The sequence below is a fragment of the Rattus rattus genome, chromosome 8 (assembly GCF_011064425.1).
Source record: "Rattus rattus isolate New Zealand chromosome 8, Rrattus_CSIRO_v1, whole genome shotgun sequence".
Lineage (NCBI taxonomy): Eukaryota > Metazoa > Chordata > Mammalia > Rodentia > Muridae > Rattus > Rattus rattus.
In genome coordinates, this window is record NC_046161.1 from 90955352 (window position 1) to 90972682 (window position 17331).

The 17331-nt window shown below is 45.4% G+C and overlaps 1 protein-coding gene across 2 annotated transcripts; it reads left to right on the top strand.

Annotated features, from left to right (window-relative positions):
- The first annotated feature begins 208 nt into the window (after window positions 1-208).
- A4gnt (alpha-1,4-N-acetylglucosaminyltransferase) lies at window positions 209-8529 on the top strand. Of its 2 annotated transcripts, none has more exons than XM_032910896.1 (3): window positions 209-315; window positions 1190-1681; window positions 7153-8529. In XM_032910896.1, exons 2-3 carry the CDS (start codon window positions 1268-1270, stop codon window positions 7765-7767), a joined length of 1029 nt encoding a protein of 342 aa, XP_032766787.1. In that variant the 5' UTR covers window positions 209-315; window positions 1190-1267; the 3' UTR covers window positions 7768-8529. The 2 variants fall into 2 exon arrangements, with proteins under 2 accessions (XP_032766787.1, XP_032766788.1); XM_032910897.1 differs by having other exon boundaries at window positions 1244-1681.
- The last annotated feature ends 8802 nt before the right edge of the window (window positions 8530-17331 follow it).

The window sequence follows — 17331 nt, forward strand, 5'->3', positions numbered from 1 at the left end:
CCTTCACCTGAGAGGATGCTCTTGGAGCCCCCATGATAGAGCAGCAAGCAGGCTTCCCAAGTGTGTGGTTTTTCTAAAAGAATCTTGTGAACTCCTATTGTCTCCACATATCAACTTTAGGGTGTGTGTGGGGGAGGAGCTTAGGGAAGGGAGGGGCTTCCTAGGAGTTCTTAATCTTCTGCCAATAATTTACTTTCCTCTGTGTGGCTGAATTGGAAGATTGGGCAGCGTGAGTTATCAGAATGTATACAGGAAAAACGTGTCCTTACTTCTAAGACCTCAGATACTGGCGAACTGCAAGTCTCTGGCTGAAAAGTAAGTTCTGGACTCCTGGATTTGAATTTTCTGAAAGAGTTATGTGGAAGTCAAGGGGGAAAAAAATGGGCCTTTTAGGAACTGAGATTCTTGGAGTCAGCATGAGTTCAAGCTACCTTCTGCAGGGAGGGACCGCTGCAGCCCTATCTGGAGCCTTGGTAGCAGCCGGTCCAGCTATCTGGAGCCTGGACTTTGATAGCACATGGTCCAGGTTAGAACCACAGCTTCATTGCTTGCAAACTGTGTTCCCAATGTAACCCTCTAACCTTCCTTTTAGACCCTTGGCTAATTTTCTTCTGAATTCTGTTGTTTTTGGAATATATACTATATTCGATTTTCTCCATCTGTAGTCATGGTGACACTTTGGCCTCCTCTAATATCTATAGTCGTGACTTTTTCCCCTTTTCCTTCATTGACTTGGTTAGAATTGTTAGAGCAGTACTGACTAGCTAAGGTGACAACTGGCAGTTTATCGTAGCCAAGCTCGACAGGAATGGTTTGTGTGAAGAAGGCTGATCACTCTATACTGTTATTTATAATATCTTTACATTATCATCTACCCCTATCTGTGTACTATCTATGTATTATCAGATTAAGAAAGCTTCTTGAATTTTCTTTTAAATGATGAATGCATGTCGAAATTTCCTATGTTCTTGATATCCATTGCGTCCAAATACTCTGGTGACTGCTTTCCCTTTCTTCTGTAAAGATGATTGTGCATTGTTAGCATGTATATCTACCACTAATTGTCTCCTTTTATAAATCTAAATCCAAGGTGAATTTGTTTTTAATATCGTCAGGCTTGACTTGATCATAACTCACTTAAGATTTTTTTTTATTTTTCATCTAAATATTCTTACTCATTTTCTTGCAGGTTGTCTCCATCAGGACCACCAGGGCGGATTCTAATGAACTCTGTTGCTTGCAGGAGAGGCTGGAAGGACTGGAGGACATGCTGAAGGAACTTCACCTCTCCCTGTCCCTGGTCCTGGTGTTTGCCTGTGGCCTGCTCTACCAGCTCACCCTGAGGTCTCAGTGCTTCTTTGCTTGTCTGCCTCCTTTCACATCTCCACAGGGCCTGGAAGGCCTCCTGAGGAACGGACGAAGCATCGTGTTTATAGAGACCTCCGAGAGGCTGGAGCCGCCTCCACTGGTCTCTTGTGCTGTGGAGTCTGCTGCTAAAATCTATCAGGAGCAGCCCATCCTCTTCTTCATGAAAGGGCTCAGCAACGCTACACAGATGACTTCAAATACCAGTAGCTACCCAGCCTTCTCCCTCCTCTCGGCCATTAACAATGTTTTCTTCGTGCCTTTGGACATGAAAACCCTGTTTGAAGACACACCCTTGTTTTCGTGGTACACCAAAGTAAGTTTTCAAAGCATAGAGAAAGTCTGTGTTGGGAGGGAGAAACAGAACCTGTAGAAAATGGGTCCGATACACTCACCGCAGACAGGCAAACTGAGGGCAAGGACTCAGAAAAGAGTTGAGTCTAGCATTCATACTACTGGGTTCCTGCTTGCGCTCTGTTAGCCTATGGCGTTCTGGTTCAGGTAAATGGGTGACGTATCAGTCTCGGTGGCGATTGGACTAGTTCCCTTTGCGTCGAGGCTTATTCCTTTGAGGCACTTTGGTATATTGGAGGCTTTTCCTAACTGAAGGAATTTTTAATCTTTTCTAGGTATAATTTTTTTCATTATAACGTAAAACCCACCTATGTTAAACCTTTTCAACTCCAGAGGCAGAAATGAAGCGATATTTAAAATGAAAGTGATGTAGGTCGAAAATTCAGGAAGGATTGGTGTCATGGTGTTCCATGAAACTGGGTTGTATTGAGATATGATGGAGAAGCCCCCAGAACCCCTAGTAATCTGATGGCCCTCCTCTTAGCAGTATGTGGGCACAAGGAGATAATATTTCAGTGCGATGGTCTCACAGAGGATGCGCAGTTGGGCGGTGCTTAAGGGAATTTGCAGTGCAGCTCCTCCATTAGACAGGGCTTAACTGAGCTTTTAACTGACGTCATATGGAACGTATAAAACAACCCGGAGGGCTGGAGAGATGGCTCAGCGGTTAAGAGCACTGGCTGCTCTTCCAGAGGTCCTGAGTTCAAATCCCAGCAAACCATCTGTAATGGGATCTGATGCCCTCTTCTGATGTGTCTGAAGACAGCTACAGGGTATTATATATAATAAATAAATATTTAAAAAAACAAACAAACAACCCAGAATGAAAGTCTCCTCTCTACTCAGCTATCCAACAGACTCTAGTATTGAAAAGAACTGAGGAAGGCTTCATGGGGACACACCAGTAAATCCACCACTTGGGAGTCGGAAGCACGGAGATCAGGAATTTAAAGTCATCTTTCGCTTCATGGCTACTTGAGATTCTGTCTCAAAAGAGCACAAAAATTTATAAAAAACCAAAGACAAATCAACCCTCCACCTCCCCGTGGCAACAAACAAAAAAACCTAAAGAGACCGTATGCTTAAAATAGACACTTGAATATGATTGGAAGAGAAGTGACTTTCAAAAATGTTGACCTTATAAAGAAAATCATTCTTAAAAACAGAAATGATTTAAAAGTTGGTGTCATAGCATCTACTTGCCACATGAAGTTCTATAAAATTCTAACTCACCGTGGACCAAATGTCAGCAAATACCGTAAACTTTGTGAGTCAAGTAGCAAAAGAGAGGTTATTGTATCCGTCTCCGTGTTAACTTACAAGGGCTCCTCTAACAATTGACCTAAGACTTGTATTCACCCCCTCAGCTCTGGAAGCCATAGTCACAGTGGGGCTGTAGGGCAGGACCATTCCCTTGTTTCATATAAGCCTCTGGTAGCCAGCCTGGCCCGGGGTCCCTCAGTCTGCCAGCTGCCTCCTTCTTCAATCTCCCCTTTTCTTTGTGTGTGTAGAATCTCCATCCACCTCACTCTTTAAATGACATCTGTGATATTTTTAAGGACCCATTGGGGTAGCCCAGGATCATCACTTTATCACAATATCCTTAACTTAATAACATCCACAAAGATCCTCACCCCATATTTTCAGGTTCCAGGAGGATGTCTTTGGATGGTCAGCCTACTATAGCATAGTCATAATAGGAGAGAAAACAAACAAACAAACAAACAAACAAAAATCCCTCCCCTCCCTTCTGCTCCCCTCCCCTCCCCTCCCCTCCCCTGTCTTGCTCCAATAGCTGGGCTCTGGTGGATGGTGTGTGGCTGGCAGGCTGGAAACTAGTTGCTGTCTTTTGGAAGCATTTGGCAGTCTAAGCTGTAAGCCTGTTGCGACCCTTCTGGTAGATTAGGCTGGCACGGGCTGGGGTTGAGGGCAGGTTCTGCGGGCACAGTTTCTCTCTGGGCTCCACTGACTTTCAGATGCTAAGGTCCCATCTGTTATAAGAGCCTGGAGATGTCAAACTGGGACTGGCCAGGAGGAAGTAAATGAACTCAAATATATTACGTGTCCACCTGCTGCTAGTCTTGGCAGTTGCCTGCAGCCCTGGAAGTGGCGTCACTGTCCCAGCAACAGCAGGGTAGGTTACAGGCCAGGAAGGTAGGTGCCAGGAGTAGAGGAGACAGATAGTTTGGGCCCTGTGGCTCCAAGCTGCTGGAGGATGCCCCAGGATGACACAACTTGCCCCCCACCCGAGCTAGACTGTTTTCATCTAGACTGTACTTTGCTCCTTGGGAAAAGAAATCTCAAAGGCTGTTATTTCGGGAGATGCTGCAAACTTCACCTTTTTCTCATGGATGAATTTCTCAATAAGAATAAGGAGCCAGGTGGTGGAGGAATATGAGTTTGGCTGCAGCTCTCGGGAGGCAGAGGCAGACCTGGTCTACAACTTGAGTTTCAGGACAGCCAGGGTTATATAGTGAGACCCTATTAAAAAAAGAATAGTAAAACCTCATTATGGGGGCTGAAGAGACGGCCCAGCAGTTAATAGCACTGACTGCTCTTCCAGAGGTCCTGAGTTCAATTCCCAGCACCCACATTGTGGCTCACCACCATCTGTAATGAGATCTAATGCCCTCTTCTGGTGTGTCTGAAGACAGACAGCTACAGTATAGTCATATACATAAAATGCATAAATTAAAAAAAAAGAAACCTCATTATGATTCTGAACCAAGGAAACCTTAGCTCTATTTCGAACCCTCTTTCAGTGTGATACATAAATGACATCTTGAAACTAACATACTTTGGAGAAAACCTTGGGTTGTGCTTAAGATGGACCTGGATTTTATGCCATGTTAGATTTTAGGAGCAGAGTGAGCCCTCAAGAGCCCGCTGCATCTGAGTGTGCAGAGCTCTGTGCGGGAGTGTACATAACTACAGCATTCATACATGATCTGTCCCAGAACATGCCTGGCCTCCACAGGAGATTGACGGGTCACGTGTTAGACAGGATCCATTGTGCCATCATTTCCTAAGGGCTGCTGGATTTGCTAAGTGAGCCCTGTAGGCAGTTGGAACTCTTGAAGAAGTCTAGAACCATCATGGCCGTGGTTCTCAGCCCCTCCTCCACTCCGTCTCTCTCAGGTGGATGGCAGTCCTATGTTCACATCCAGGCAGGGCTCCTCTTTCCCTGCTCTGAGGCTTCTGGTGTTCTGTGTTTTTTTGTTCAGCCTCATGATCACAAGTTATACTGATTTCTACCAAAAGGCAGTCTCTTGAGAATAAGGGAATATCTGAAGATAAGTTGTTCAGGCTCAAGTTCACCACGCAACACACACACACACACACACAAACACACACACACACACACACACACTCACACACTCACACAGACACACACACACAGACACACACACACACAGACACACACAGACACACACACAGACACACACAGACACACAGACACACACACACACACACACACACACACACACAGACACATATACACACAGACACACAGACACACAGGCCACAGACACACAGACTCACACACACAGATACACACAACACACACACAGAGACACACAGACAGACACACACAGATACCCACATACAGACATACACACACAGACATACACACACAGACATACATACACAGACATACACAGACACACACACACACACACACACACAGACACACACAGACACACATACACAGACATACACAGGCTCACAGACACACACACAGACACACAAAGGCACACAGAGACACACAGAGACACACAGACACACACAGACACACACAGACACACACACACACACACACACACACACACACACACACACGGTGCCTGGGGACAAATGACAGAACATCGGGTCCTTCAGTTTGTCATTTGAAATTTAGAATGAACATGACTACAAAGAGCTCTCGGAATCATTGATGTGTGCTGACTATTGTTGATTCTGAGGTTTCAGGAATTGTAAATGACCAGATGGTTTTCAGCAACTGTGAGGTTTTTTTTTTTTTTTTTTTTTTTTTAACAAGGATTTTGTTAGTTTGCTTTTGTTCTTTGTAGGATCTTTTCGTTCTTTAATTAATTACACTTTACACCCTGATCATAGCTCCCCTCCCTCCTCTCCTCCCAGTCCCACCCTCACAACCCTCTCTTCCCCATTTCCCCTTCCCCTTCTCCTCAGAGAAGCGGAAGCCCTCCATGGGAGGAGCCTGCCCTGGCACATCTAGTCGCAGCAGGACTACGTACATCCTTTCCCATTGAGGCCAGATAAGACAGCCCAGCCAAGGGAAAGGGATCCAAAGGCAGGCAACAGAGTCAGACACAGCCCCTTTCCCATTGCTCCGTTCTCATTGCCCACCCCTCTCCCTCCTCCACTCCACTTCTGCCTGGTAGCCCGTATGCTTCTGCCTTAGGGCCCTTGCACATGCTGACCACTCCACTTAGACTTTCTCCCGGATGTGTCCAAGGGGCACACATCCCAATGCAAGTTTCCACTGAAACCTAAAGTCACATTGTGCGACCTCTTGTCCCTTGATCATCCCCTCACCTAGTCTTTCTGTTCCCTTTATAATCTTTATCAACACCAACGCAGTAAGTGTTGTCTGTGGTCGACCTCCTCCCAGTGGGGCTGTTTGCCTGTTTGTTCACTGCTGTGTTTTTTAGCGGTGCTCAGTGCACAGTAAGACGGCGCTCAGTGAACTTTGTCAAAGGATCTTCCAAGAAACAAAGGTACACATGAGTGCATCCTCAGGTTCCCCCCCACCCCCAACCCCAATTTCTTGACTAGTGCATTGACTCTTTTTTTCCCCCTGAATTTCCTAGCTTTCCCCCCCCCCCAGTATCAATCTACAACATTTTGAGGACTTAAAAAATTCATCCTTCACAGTTTTGTATTTGCGGTTATTGCTTCCTACATGGAAGAGTGAGTCACACTGCTCACTGTGAAATTCCCACCGAGTTTCTCCTCTTCTTTTCCACTGCTTTGATGAAAGAAAATCATTTTTTGAAATCTTTCCTTTTTTAAAAAATTATTTCATTTTTATTTATTTTATATATGTGAATACACTGTAGCTGTCAAACACACCAGAAGAGGGCATCAAATTCCATTACAGATGGTTGTGAGCCACCATATGGTTGCTGGGACTTGAACCTCTGGAAGAGCAGTCAGTGCTCGTAACCACTGAGCCATTTCTCCAGCACCCCCATGTTTTGAAATCTTTAATGGCTGCTAAAAATCTTTGCATTGCTACTGATTGCTACAAACTCTTTACTTCAAGGGAAATTTGGGGGTGGGGCGGTAAAGGTAAATTGAGAATGTTACAAAGTTTGGCTTTCAGTCACATAGGTTTTGGGGAATCAACTTGTTGCATTCCTTCCGAGTCAACCTTTGTGCTTGGGGGCTCATTTGTACCTGTTCCCATAGGTCAACAGCAGTAGAGAGAAACACTGGCTCCATGTCAGCTCTGATGCATCCCGCCTGGCTATTATCTGGAAGTACGGTGGCGTCTACATGGACACCGATGTCATCTCTATCAGGCCCATCCCCGAGGAGAACTTTCTGGCAGCCCAGGGCTCCCAACACTCCAGTAACGGGGTATTTGGGTTCCTTCCCCACCACCCCTTTCTGTGGGCCTGCATGGAGAACTTTGTTGAGCACTACAACTCAGGCATTTGGGGCAACCAAGGTCCCAAACTGATGACAAGGATGCTAAAGATATGGTGTAGACTTAAAGACTTCCAAGGGTTGGGTGACCTGAAGTGTTTGAATATTTCCTTCCTCCATCCCCAGAGATTTTACCCCATCCCCTATCCGGAGTGGAGACGTTACTACCAAGTGTGGGACAGAGATCTGAGCTTCAACGACTCCTATGCACTGCATCTGTGGAACTTTATGAACCGAGAGGGCAAGACTGTGGTTAGAGGGAGCAACAGTCTGGTGGAAAATCTCTACCAAAAGCACTGTCCTGAGACTTACAGGGTTCTGATTCAAGGCGCAGAAGGGACAGTGTCCAGGAAGTCAGGCAAAGGTAACAGATAGAGAACTGCTGCTGCTGTGGGAAACTGGATGTTTTCTGGGCTGCCCAACTCTCGCATGGTCTACATTGTCTCTAGAGGCTCATCCACTTCTTTAGGACTAACTTTGTCTGGTCATAACAGCAGGCTTCCAAAGAAAAGTGGCTGTAAGCACAGAAGTTTATTTATTTTTCACTGAACAGCAAGTCTGAGGGCAGATAATTTAGGAAAGGTATTTAACAGTGGCCATTGGAAGCCCATGCTAGAATCTTTCTGTTTGTTTTCCTGCTGTCTGTAGTCCATGCTCATGTGGCTGCTAGACCTACAGCTCATCATGTGGCTATGCCAGACAGTAGGATGGCAGAGGGAGGAAAGAAAATGCGTTTCATAAGACTTTATGCAAGTACTGTATAAGTGCAAATACCATGTATCTCCCTGGCTAGATTGTAGCTGCAAGGGAGGCTGGTAGGTAGCTAGCAGGTTTGTTTACTGTTCTATTTTTATTAAATATTGTTAAGATTAATTTTAACACCTGTCAGAATGGAGGGACCTGGTTGCTGTTGTTGTTTTGATTTTTGAGACAGGTTCTCACTATGTAGATCGGGAGAGCATCCAATTCACAGAGATCCTCCTGCCTCATGCTGGGATTAAAGGCATGTGGCATCCTACCTGGCTCTTGATTTTTGACATTCGTATTAATCCATTTTCTGTCACTATAACAAAATCCTGGAACTGGGAAATGTATTAAGAAAAGAAATGTATTTATCTCATGGATTTGGAGGCTGAAATCTTGGTTCAGGTGACTCTGTTCGGCCTCCAGTGAAGCCATCGTGGAGAATGGTATCACAACGACTGGAAACATGTAGAATATGGCCCCGCGGTGAGTCAGAAAGCCAGAGCAGCTTAACCGGATTGGTGTCAGAGTAAAGGTCTGTCTGTGTCCCAGGCAGGCTTCGAACTCTCAATTCTTTTTCCTAAGCCTCCGAGGGCTGGATTACAGGTATGTGCCACCATGGTCTGCACAGGCGTCCTCTTTCTATAGGAACTAACTGGAATCCCATCAAAAGTCTATTAATTCCTTATGATGAAATCCTCCTATGACCCAGTTACATTCCACTTCTTTAAATGCCACTTTGGAGACTGGGCTGAAAATATACAAAACCATGTATAAACTACAGCAATGTTCATTTTTTTCCCTCATGAATACAGTATTTATTTGTCTTCTCTCTGTCAAACCCTGAGCCAAGCACTTTCCCCAGACTTTTAGGGGAGGCACAGGAAAAGGAACATACGGGGGGGGGGGCAGACGAGACAGGAAAGAACTATAGGAGGTGAAAGTGGAAACAGCCGCTCCACATGACGAGGAGGAGGCCACCATTAGGCGAGAGAGCCCCGTGGCCTCTGAGTGGGCAAAGCCCAGAATCGCGTAGGAGACTCCCCGAAACAGTCCCAATCCTTGCCCCAGAGCCAGCCACTCCAACTGTAGCAGCCTCAGCTCCAGTGAATTTGGCAGCTGTGTTGATGTCCCTTGAAATGGCGCTGGTTTGGAAGCTGCGGCTAGGGATAAGCGAGGTCAGAGGCCAGCGGACTGCCAAGCAGCTGAGGCCCTCATCTGTGGGCATCTGTGGTCGCTTCATCGCCACTGCAGACAGACAACGGCTCAGCAGCTGAGAGGAGATGGACTTGAAGCAGGCACACATTTTCAGGGCTGAGGGGCCAAGGCAGGAGAGCGGCTTCCCAGTAGAGAAGACCTACAGCAATGTTCTTTAACTCATTAACTCAGTTGATACTAATTGATTTTCCATACCAAGCACTAATTTAGGGGCCAAAGACAGAGATGGACTGGCCGCTTGTCCTCAGGATACCGTCCTCCCCCCAGAGCCCGCCTTCCCACACTCCCCCTTTCTACTGCACACATTTGGCCTACTTCCCCAGTTGTTGATTAAGAGCAAATTCTAAGCCCAAGCCATTTAAAGCTGCTTCGTCCATAGATTCAAATGAAACGGACTTCCTCCAAGCATCCTGTTGCATACACCATAAACACATGTGATTTTTATTTTTCAATTAAAATAAAAGTAAATTCACTTCTGATATACATATACATATTATATATATATATATATATATATATATATATATATATATATATATCCCCCCAATCACAAAGTTGAGAATGATGTTTTATGAAACTACATCCATCGGCTGCCTTTCATTCTTAAATTCCCCTTTTCAAGAATCATGGCTCTGATAGTCTGATTAAAACAACTGGTGATCAAGGGTAGGCAGAGAAATCCTATCTCGAAAAACAAACAAACAAACAAACAACCTTCCTAAAACAAAATAAAAAACCCCAAACCCTGGTGAGACGGTTCACTGGGCAAAGGGGTTTGCTACCAAACCTGAAGGTTGAGTATGAGCCTTGGAACCCACATAGCGGAAGGAGAGAACCAGCTCCTGCAAGCTGACCTCTGACCTCCACATGTGTGCTGTGGTGTACATGAGCGCACATGTACACTGAACAACCCCAAACCCTCACAAGTCCTGAGTCCTCGCTTGGTTTATTTATTCCATTACCTGCTAGATTCTCTGATATCTGACTCCTCAGTCAGGCTCTATGTCGCTTTCCCCAGGATGATGTCCCCGAGACACTGAGCTCTGGCCTTTAGCTTTTCACAGATGAGAATTTCTCAGTTAGCCCTGTTGGGAAGGAGGAGGGTCATACATGTTGGCTCTTACTGCTGTACCTGAGGAATGCCCTCCAACTAATATCCCTGAACACGAAAGTTTGAGGGACTCGAGGGAAAACACTTTAAACTTCTCAAAAACCTGTACTGGGGCTGGAGAGATGGCTCAGTGGTTAAGAGCACTGACTGCTCTTCCAGAGGTTCTGAGTTCAAATTCCAGCAACCACATGGTGGCTCACAGCCATCTGTAATGAGATCCAATGCCCTCTTCTGCTGTGTCTGATGACAGCTACAGTGCACTCATATACATAAAATAAATAAAATAAAGCTTGGGGCTGGAGAGATGGCTCAGTGGTTAAGAGCACTGACTGCTCTTCCAGAGGACCTGAGTTCAAACCCCAGCAACCACATGGTGGCTCACAACCATCTGATACCTTCTTCTGACGTGTCTGAAGACAGCGACAGTGTACTCATATATACTAAATAAATCTTTTACTAAAAAATAAAATAAAATAAATCTTAAAAGAAAAAAGAACTGCTGCTCTAAAAAACAAAAAACAATCAAACAAACAAACAAACAAACAACAAAACTATACTGTTTCCAGGAAGACCAAATAGGTCAACAGCAATGTCATACGTATTTCTTTATGCTGAGCTGTACTTGTATGCAGTTTTGAGGCAATAATGATAATTTGATGTTTAGAGAGTCCTTTGTTTTGTGGTAAAATGCTTTTCTTTAATAAGTATGGAAAATAAATACTAACATATAAGAAGTGCTATTTGTACAGTAGAAAGGGGTGAATTTAAAATACCGCATGGTGGTTCTGAGGAGAACTGAGCAATGTAAATTTCCTTGTTCATTTTGGAATGGTTGAGTGTTACCTATGTTTAACCAGATATATTTTCTTATTCTATATAGTTTCTTATTCTTATTGTGTAATAAATAGCATGCAATAACAAGTTATTTTATGTTGGTGTATTTTTCTATTTTTATTGATTTGTAACCACTCTCTATATTAAGAACAATAATACTTTAATATTACGTTGCACCCTTTACTCTATTTTTTGATTTTACTATTTAAATTAAAAAATGATTTTTTGGTAATTTCACACATGCATACAATGCATTTATATTATATCTACCTTCTGTTGTTTCCCTCTAGTTCACCTCTTCCTCCTTCCCCTCTTCCTCCTCTTCTTGCTTTTCTATCCACAGAATCCATTATTGCTGCCTGTATGTGCATGGCTTTGGGCAGCGTCCACTGAACATGAGCAACCTGCCCCAGGCCATCAGCTGAAGAAAACGGATTCTCCCGATCCCAGAATCCATCAGCTGACAAGAGCTCCTCAGCTCAAGCTGAGGCCTCAAGAGTTCCTTCCTTCTCCTGCTGGAGTGCTGACTGGGTTGATCTTGGACCAGCCACCGTAGCTCCTGTAAACTCATGAATGCTTTGGCCCTGTCCTAGCCAGACGACATTGTGTCACAGCAGTCTTCTCTGACCTCTGGCTCTTAAAATCTTTTAGTACTCCTGAGGCAGAGGCAGGCGGATCTCTGTGAGGTTGGAGGGCAGCCTGCCTGGTCTACACAGTGAGCTTCAGGCCATCCAGGGCTACGTAATAAGACTATGTCTTAAAAGTTAAAGAAAGGAAGAAGGATTAAGTGTTTACTGGAAAGACAGCCTGCTACTAGGACCCTAGCAAAGTAAGAGCAGTCAGGTGTTACTTCTTAGCCACGTTTGCTGTGCCAGGTATGAGTGCCCTCCGGGGTGTGCCTAAAGCAGCCTACACTCAACTGAAAAGTTGTCATCTACCTCCAACATGGAATATTCACGCCAGACTGATCATTAGTGTAACCCATAGGGCTACAATAGGCATAGCTGGGTAAGACTATTGAAGGATTTTCTTCCCTAGCAGTTTGAAAAGCACCTTCTGTCACTATGAAGAAGCCAGGAGGCAGGAAATCAGCAATCAGAGATCTACTTGCTTTCCCCTATGACCTAGGAGCAGATTGCGGTGTTTCAGCAGTTGGGTCCTACCATCAAGTTCAAACTCTCCCCCAGAGCCCTGGCCAGGCTATGCTCATGGATCAGCCCAGAGACAGGGTCTTAAGCGTAATTTCTGAGTTAGTAGCACTCTGGCATGGTCTCCTTGATCACAGTGGCACAGAGAGTCTTGATTTGGGAGTTCACGACAGTAATGTCTTTACTTTTATTAACTTTTAGTGTTTGTAATCCCTTTTTTGAATTATTCATTTATTTTACATGTATGAGTACAATATAGCTGTCTTCAGACACAGAAGAGGGCATTGGACCCCATTACAGATGGTTGTGAGCCACCATGTGGTTGCTGGGATTTGAACTCAGGACCTCTGGAAGAGCAGTCAGTGCTCTTAACCATCTCTCCAGCCCCTAGTGTTTGTAATCCTTTACAATTATGAATATAGAGGATGAGGCAGAGCAGTGTTGATAGCATTAGGCCAGCCTACATTCTGTCATTAAGCATCTCAGCCACTTTCACGGTGTATTAAAGTCATAGCTATATCGAAATATTATTTATACGCTTAGAACTCTAGATCAGATGCATTTAATGAATTAAATGCTCTATTTGCAATGCAAAGCCACCCTCAAGCTGGGAAAGATGAATTTCCTCCTAAAAGACAGAAGTTCTAGGCAGGAAGTCACTGAGATGGGTCTGTCCTGGTCCCACCTCCATCATTGCCAGACAAGTGAGTGGCAGATCAGTCAGCCCTCTTCCTGGTCCTGGTTAGGCGTCTTTGAACCCCGCCTTTCTGTTGTTATTTCAGAAGACACCCTTTCCCCTTAGGCCTCTTCTGGAAGGGAAAGATTTTCTTCAAAGTGATGTCTTCAGGGAAAGCGCTAGAGTATACACTCTCTATAAAGAAGTCCCCCTCAGGTCCAGCCACTCCAGACAGGTAAGCCTGTTGTTGCTAAATTCTTGGATTTTCATCTTTTGAGACAGGAATTCTCGGTGTAACAGACTTGGCTATCCTGGAACTCACTCTGTAGACCAGACTTGCCTCAAACTCACAGAGATCAGCCTGCCTCGGCCTCCTGAGTGTTGGGATCAAAAGTGTGCACCACTACTGCCTAGACAGATTCTCGAATTTTTTCAAGAGAAATGATCAAACTGGGTTTTTGAGTAAACTCTTCCTCTGACCACATACCTCTATATCCCTGCGTCAGCACTATGTAAACTGAACAAAGTACCCCTGACCTAATGCAACCTCATAGATCATTAGTGGCTATGCCAGAGGTTTGTATGGGTGCTGGCTTCTTTGTTAAAATGGCAGCAATTTGGGGGTGGGGGATGCTCAGGCAATTCTTACTGTTTCCTGTGGTCCCTGAGGTGTAGGGCCGGGTATATCTGTGATAAGATCTAAGTTGAGCCAAGAGTGGAAATTTGGCTCTAGACTGAGGAGATAAAAGGCCGCACAGCAAGGTGGGAATCGCAGATATTGAGACCCATCCCTCTTCTTTTCAGTCAACAGTCATGATCCCAGCAATTCAGGGTGGCAGTGATCTAGCACCAATATCCTTTCCCTGAACCTAGACATGGACTAACCAAGGTCCCCACTGAGGCTGCCATATTGGATGGTGCAGTGGCAGAAGGTGACAGTTATTCTGTGCTTGTGCTTTCTCACCAAAAGGAAAACAAAAACAAAACAAACAAAACCAGACCTTGCACATACTACGCAGTCAAAACTTTCCTGTATCAGATGTTGAACTGAGGCCCAGAGAGAGGGACATAAATACCTAAGCGTCTCATGTGTGCGAGTCTCGATCACCTGAAGATGGGACTTTGACTTTCAGCCAAGGTTAACCTGGGTGCATATCAAATTTGCCTTAGAAAAAGAAGGTAACTGGCTTATACACGGGGAAACTGAGGCTGGTGGACGTCATACACACAAATGTACACACAAGTATGGTCAGCTACCCTCTGTAAACTCTGAGGATTGTAGTGAGAAGACAGCCAAGAAGCCAATGGGCAAGAAGGCTCCACGTGAGCCCAGAAGGGCACACCACGGATTGCCCAGGCTTAAGCTGGGCCTTGGGGTATTTTACCTCATTTGGTGTGCATTAACAACCCTGCTAATGTGAGCTTATTTTTCGTACTTTACAGCTAAGAAAACTGAAAGGTCGCGGAGGTTAAAGTGATGTTCCCGGGGCCACACAGTTTGAGGATGAGGAATATGAACTTGTCTTTGATGTCCAAGCCTGCACACTTTGCTCTCAGATAGTGAAGAGGGTATCCTGGTCGGAAGAGAAGAAGAGCAAGATGTCCAACCAGAGGGCCTGACTCATACACAGCCCTACTTGTTTCTTGTGTCTGACCCCATTTCTCTCCTTACATTGAAAACATTGTGGTAAAACACATGCAACACAGGATTCACTGTTTTAACCGTTCTAGTATAAAACTCAGGGAATTAAATATTTACGTTGTCATGTAGCCATTCCTAGTGGCATCCCTGAATGCCTCTCACCATTTTTCCCCTACTGAAATTTCTCACTCTTCAAGAGCTTCCTTAGCTCTTTCCCCCGCCCCCCACCTCTATAGCTTCCAATAACCACTGTCCAACAACTGTCTTTATGATCTTGACTCTTTTTGGTTAAGCCCTATAAGTGGAATCACATGCCTTTTCCCTTTTAGGACTAGCTCCTTTTTACTTTGTTTATCTATTGGTTAGCTTTCTACGAAAGACTCCTGGCGTTTTCCTGAAGCAGGAGCTGGGAATCTCACTAACACCCTCGAGGTCTATACCTATTAAGTCTTCCTACTAGGCCTCCCCTCTTAAAGGTCCCACCAAACTCCCATAGCACCGTGCTGGGAATCGAGACTTTATCACATGGACCTTTGGGGACACTTAACCAAACAACAGCAGTGATATTATTAAGAATGGGGACTCCAGGAAGTGATGCGGTCGTGAGAGTAGAGCCCTCGCAGCTGGATTCAGTGCCCTTATGGAAGGAACTACTAGATCCTTCTGCCATCTTGATCAGAAAATAGGTGCTCTGCAAAAAGGGAATCTGCTAAGCCTTGATCTTAGACTTTCCAGCTTCCAGAAGCAGGAGGAAGGGTTTCTGTTTAGTCTGTAGTATTGTATTACTGTAGTCTAAATGGACTAAGATAAACCTGGTTCATGTAATAACGAATGTTAGTATTTCCTTCCTCATTAAGGGTGAATGATATTCTGTTGCATGTGTAAACCACGTGTTCTTAGCCAATCAGCTGCCCATGGGCACTTGGATTACTTCCATATTTTGGCTGGTGTAAATAATGTTATTATTTTACAGTGTGTGTGTGTGTGTGTGTGTGTGTGTGTGTGTGCGCGCGTGCCCAAATGTCAGAGGAGAACTTTCAGGAGTTGATTCTTTTCTTTCACTGTGTGGTTTACAGGATTTCAACTCAGGATATCAGACTTGGTGACAAAGCCATTTACCTGCTGCGCCATCTTGACAGCTCATTAAACACGTGTGTCCAAGCGTCTGTTTGGGGTCTTGCTTTAAGCTTCTTTAGATATAGATCTAGACATGTGTCTTACTTATTTTTCTGTTGCTGTGAAGGGACCCCATGACCAAGGTGTTAGGGTTCGAATCTCGACCCGTGCCTGGACAGAACACACCCAGACAACATGGTTCCATGTGGAGAGGCTTAATGAGAGAAGAGTAGAAGAAGAGAGGAAAGGCGGCCAGCCATGGCACATGGTGGGAGGGGGGAGAGGGGGCAAGAACGGAGAAGAACAAAGAGTAAGAGTGGGTAAGAGAGGAGTAAGAGAGTGAGGAGGGGGCAAGCAGCCCCTTTTATAGTCAGGCACAGCTGGCTGTTGCTAGGCAACCGGGGCGGAGCATACCTGCCTGTTCCCAGGTAGCTGTGAGGGTGGAGTTTAGACAGAATACCAACACAAGGTAACTCTTATAAAAGAAAGTAGTTAACTGGGGGCTTGCCTACAGTTCCAGAGTCTCAGTCCATTCACCATAATTGCAGGGAGTAACAGGCAACAGGCAGGCCTGCTGCTGGAGAACTAGCGCAGAGCTACATCCTGTTCCATTAGGGTGGGCGGGGAGACTGGGTCTGACATGGGCTTTTTGAAACCTCTAAGCCCACCTTCAGTGACACACTTTCTCCAACGAGGCCACACCTCCTAATCCTTACAATATTTTCAAATGGTGAAGAACCATGGCAAACCATCTTGTTTCCCACAGTGGCAGAACCGTTTCGAATTCTCATCAACAAACGCACCTAAATTTGAGTTTCTCCCCACCCTTGCCAACGCTTATTTCCAGTACTTTTGTCCAATATGCAGAGCTTGACATATTGAAGCTATGGGTGAGAGAAGGGCCCTAAGATTCAACAAAACCTCCCATGAGAGGAGACTCCCAAGGAGAAGGGAGTAGGGACCTATAATCAGGAGGGAGAATACCCCCAACTCCTGCCCGAGCTTTCTGGGCAACGTTGGTGGATAAGGGATCTGGAAGGTGATTGTCTTCTGATCAAATTGGAGTACACCTAAGTGAGGGTCTCCTAAGGTAGGCTCGGGTCAATTTCCTTTAGTTTTTCGGGCTTGCAGAGATGTCTGGAGGGAGATAGGGAGAGGTGACAAGAGGGAGAGCAGCAGTTAACTTTAGGACCGTGGCTGCATCCTGCTATGGACGAGAAGTGGAGAGAAGGGATGACGACAGAGTCTGCCCTGCCGCTTAATAAGGCCTGGGAATTTGGATGCTGGATTTCCTTAACGGATTCAAAGCAGCACTCTCCCTCCACCCCCCTCCCCAATCCCTTGCAGCTCTAAAAATAGCTGTTCCCGGGCGCTGGGGAGAGGCTCCGCCTCTGCTGTGGGTGGATGGGTTGTGGGGTAGGGGTGGGGGTGGGGGTGGGGAGCACTGCAG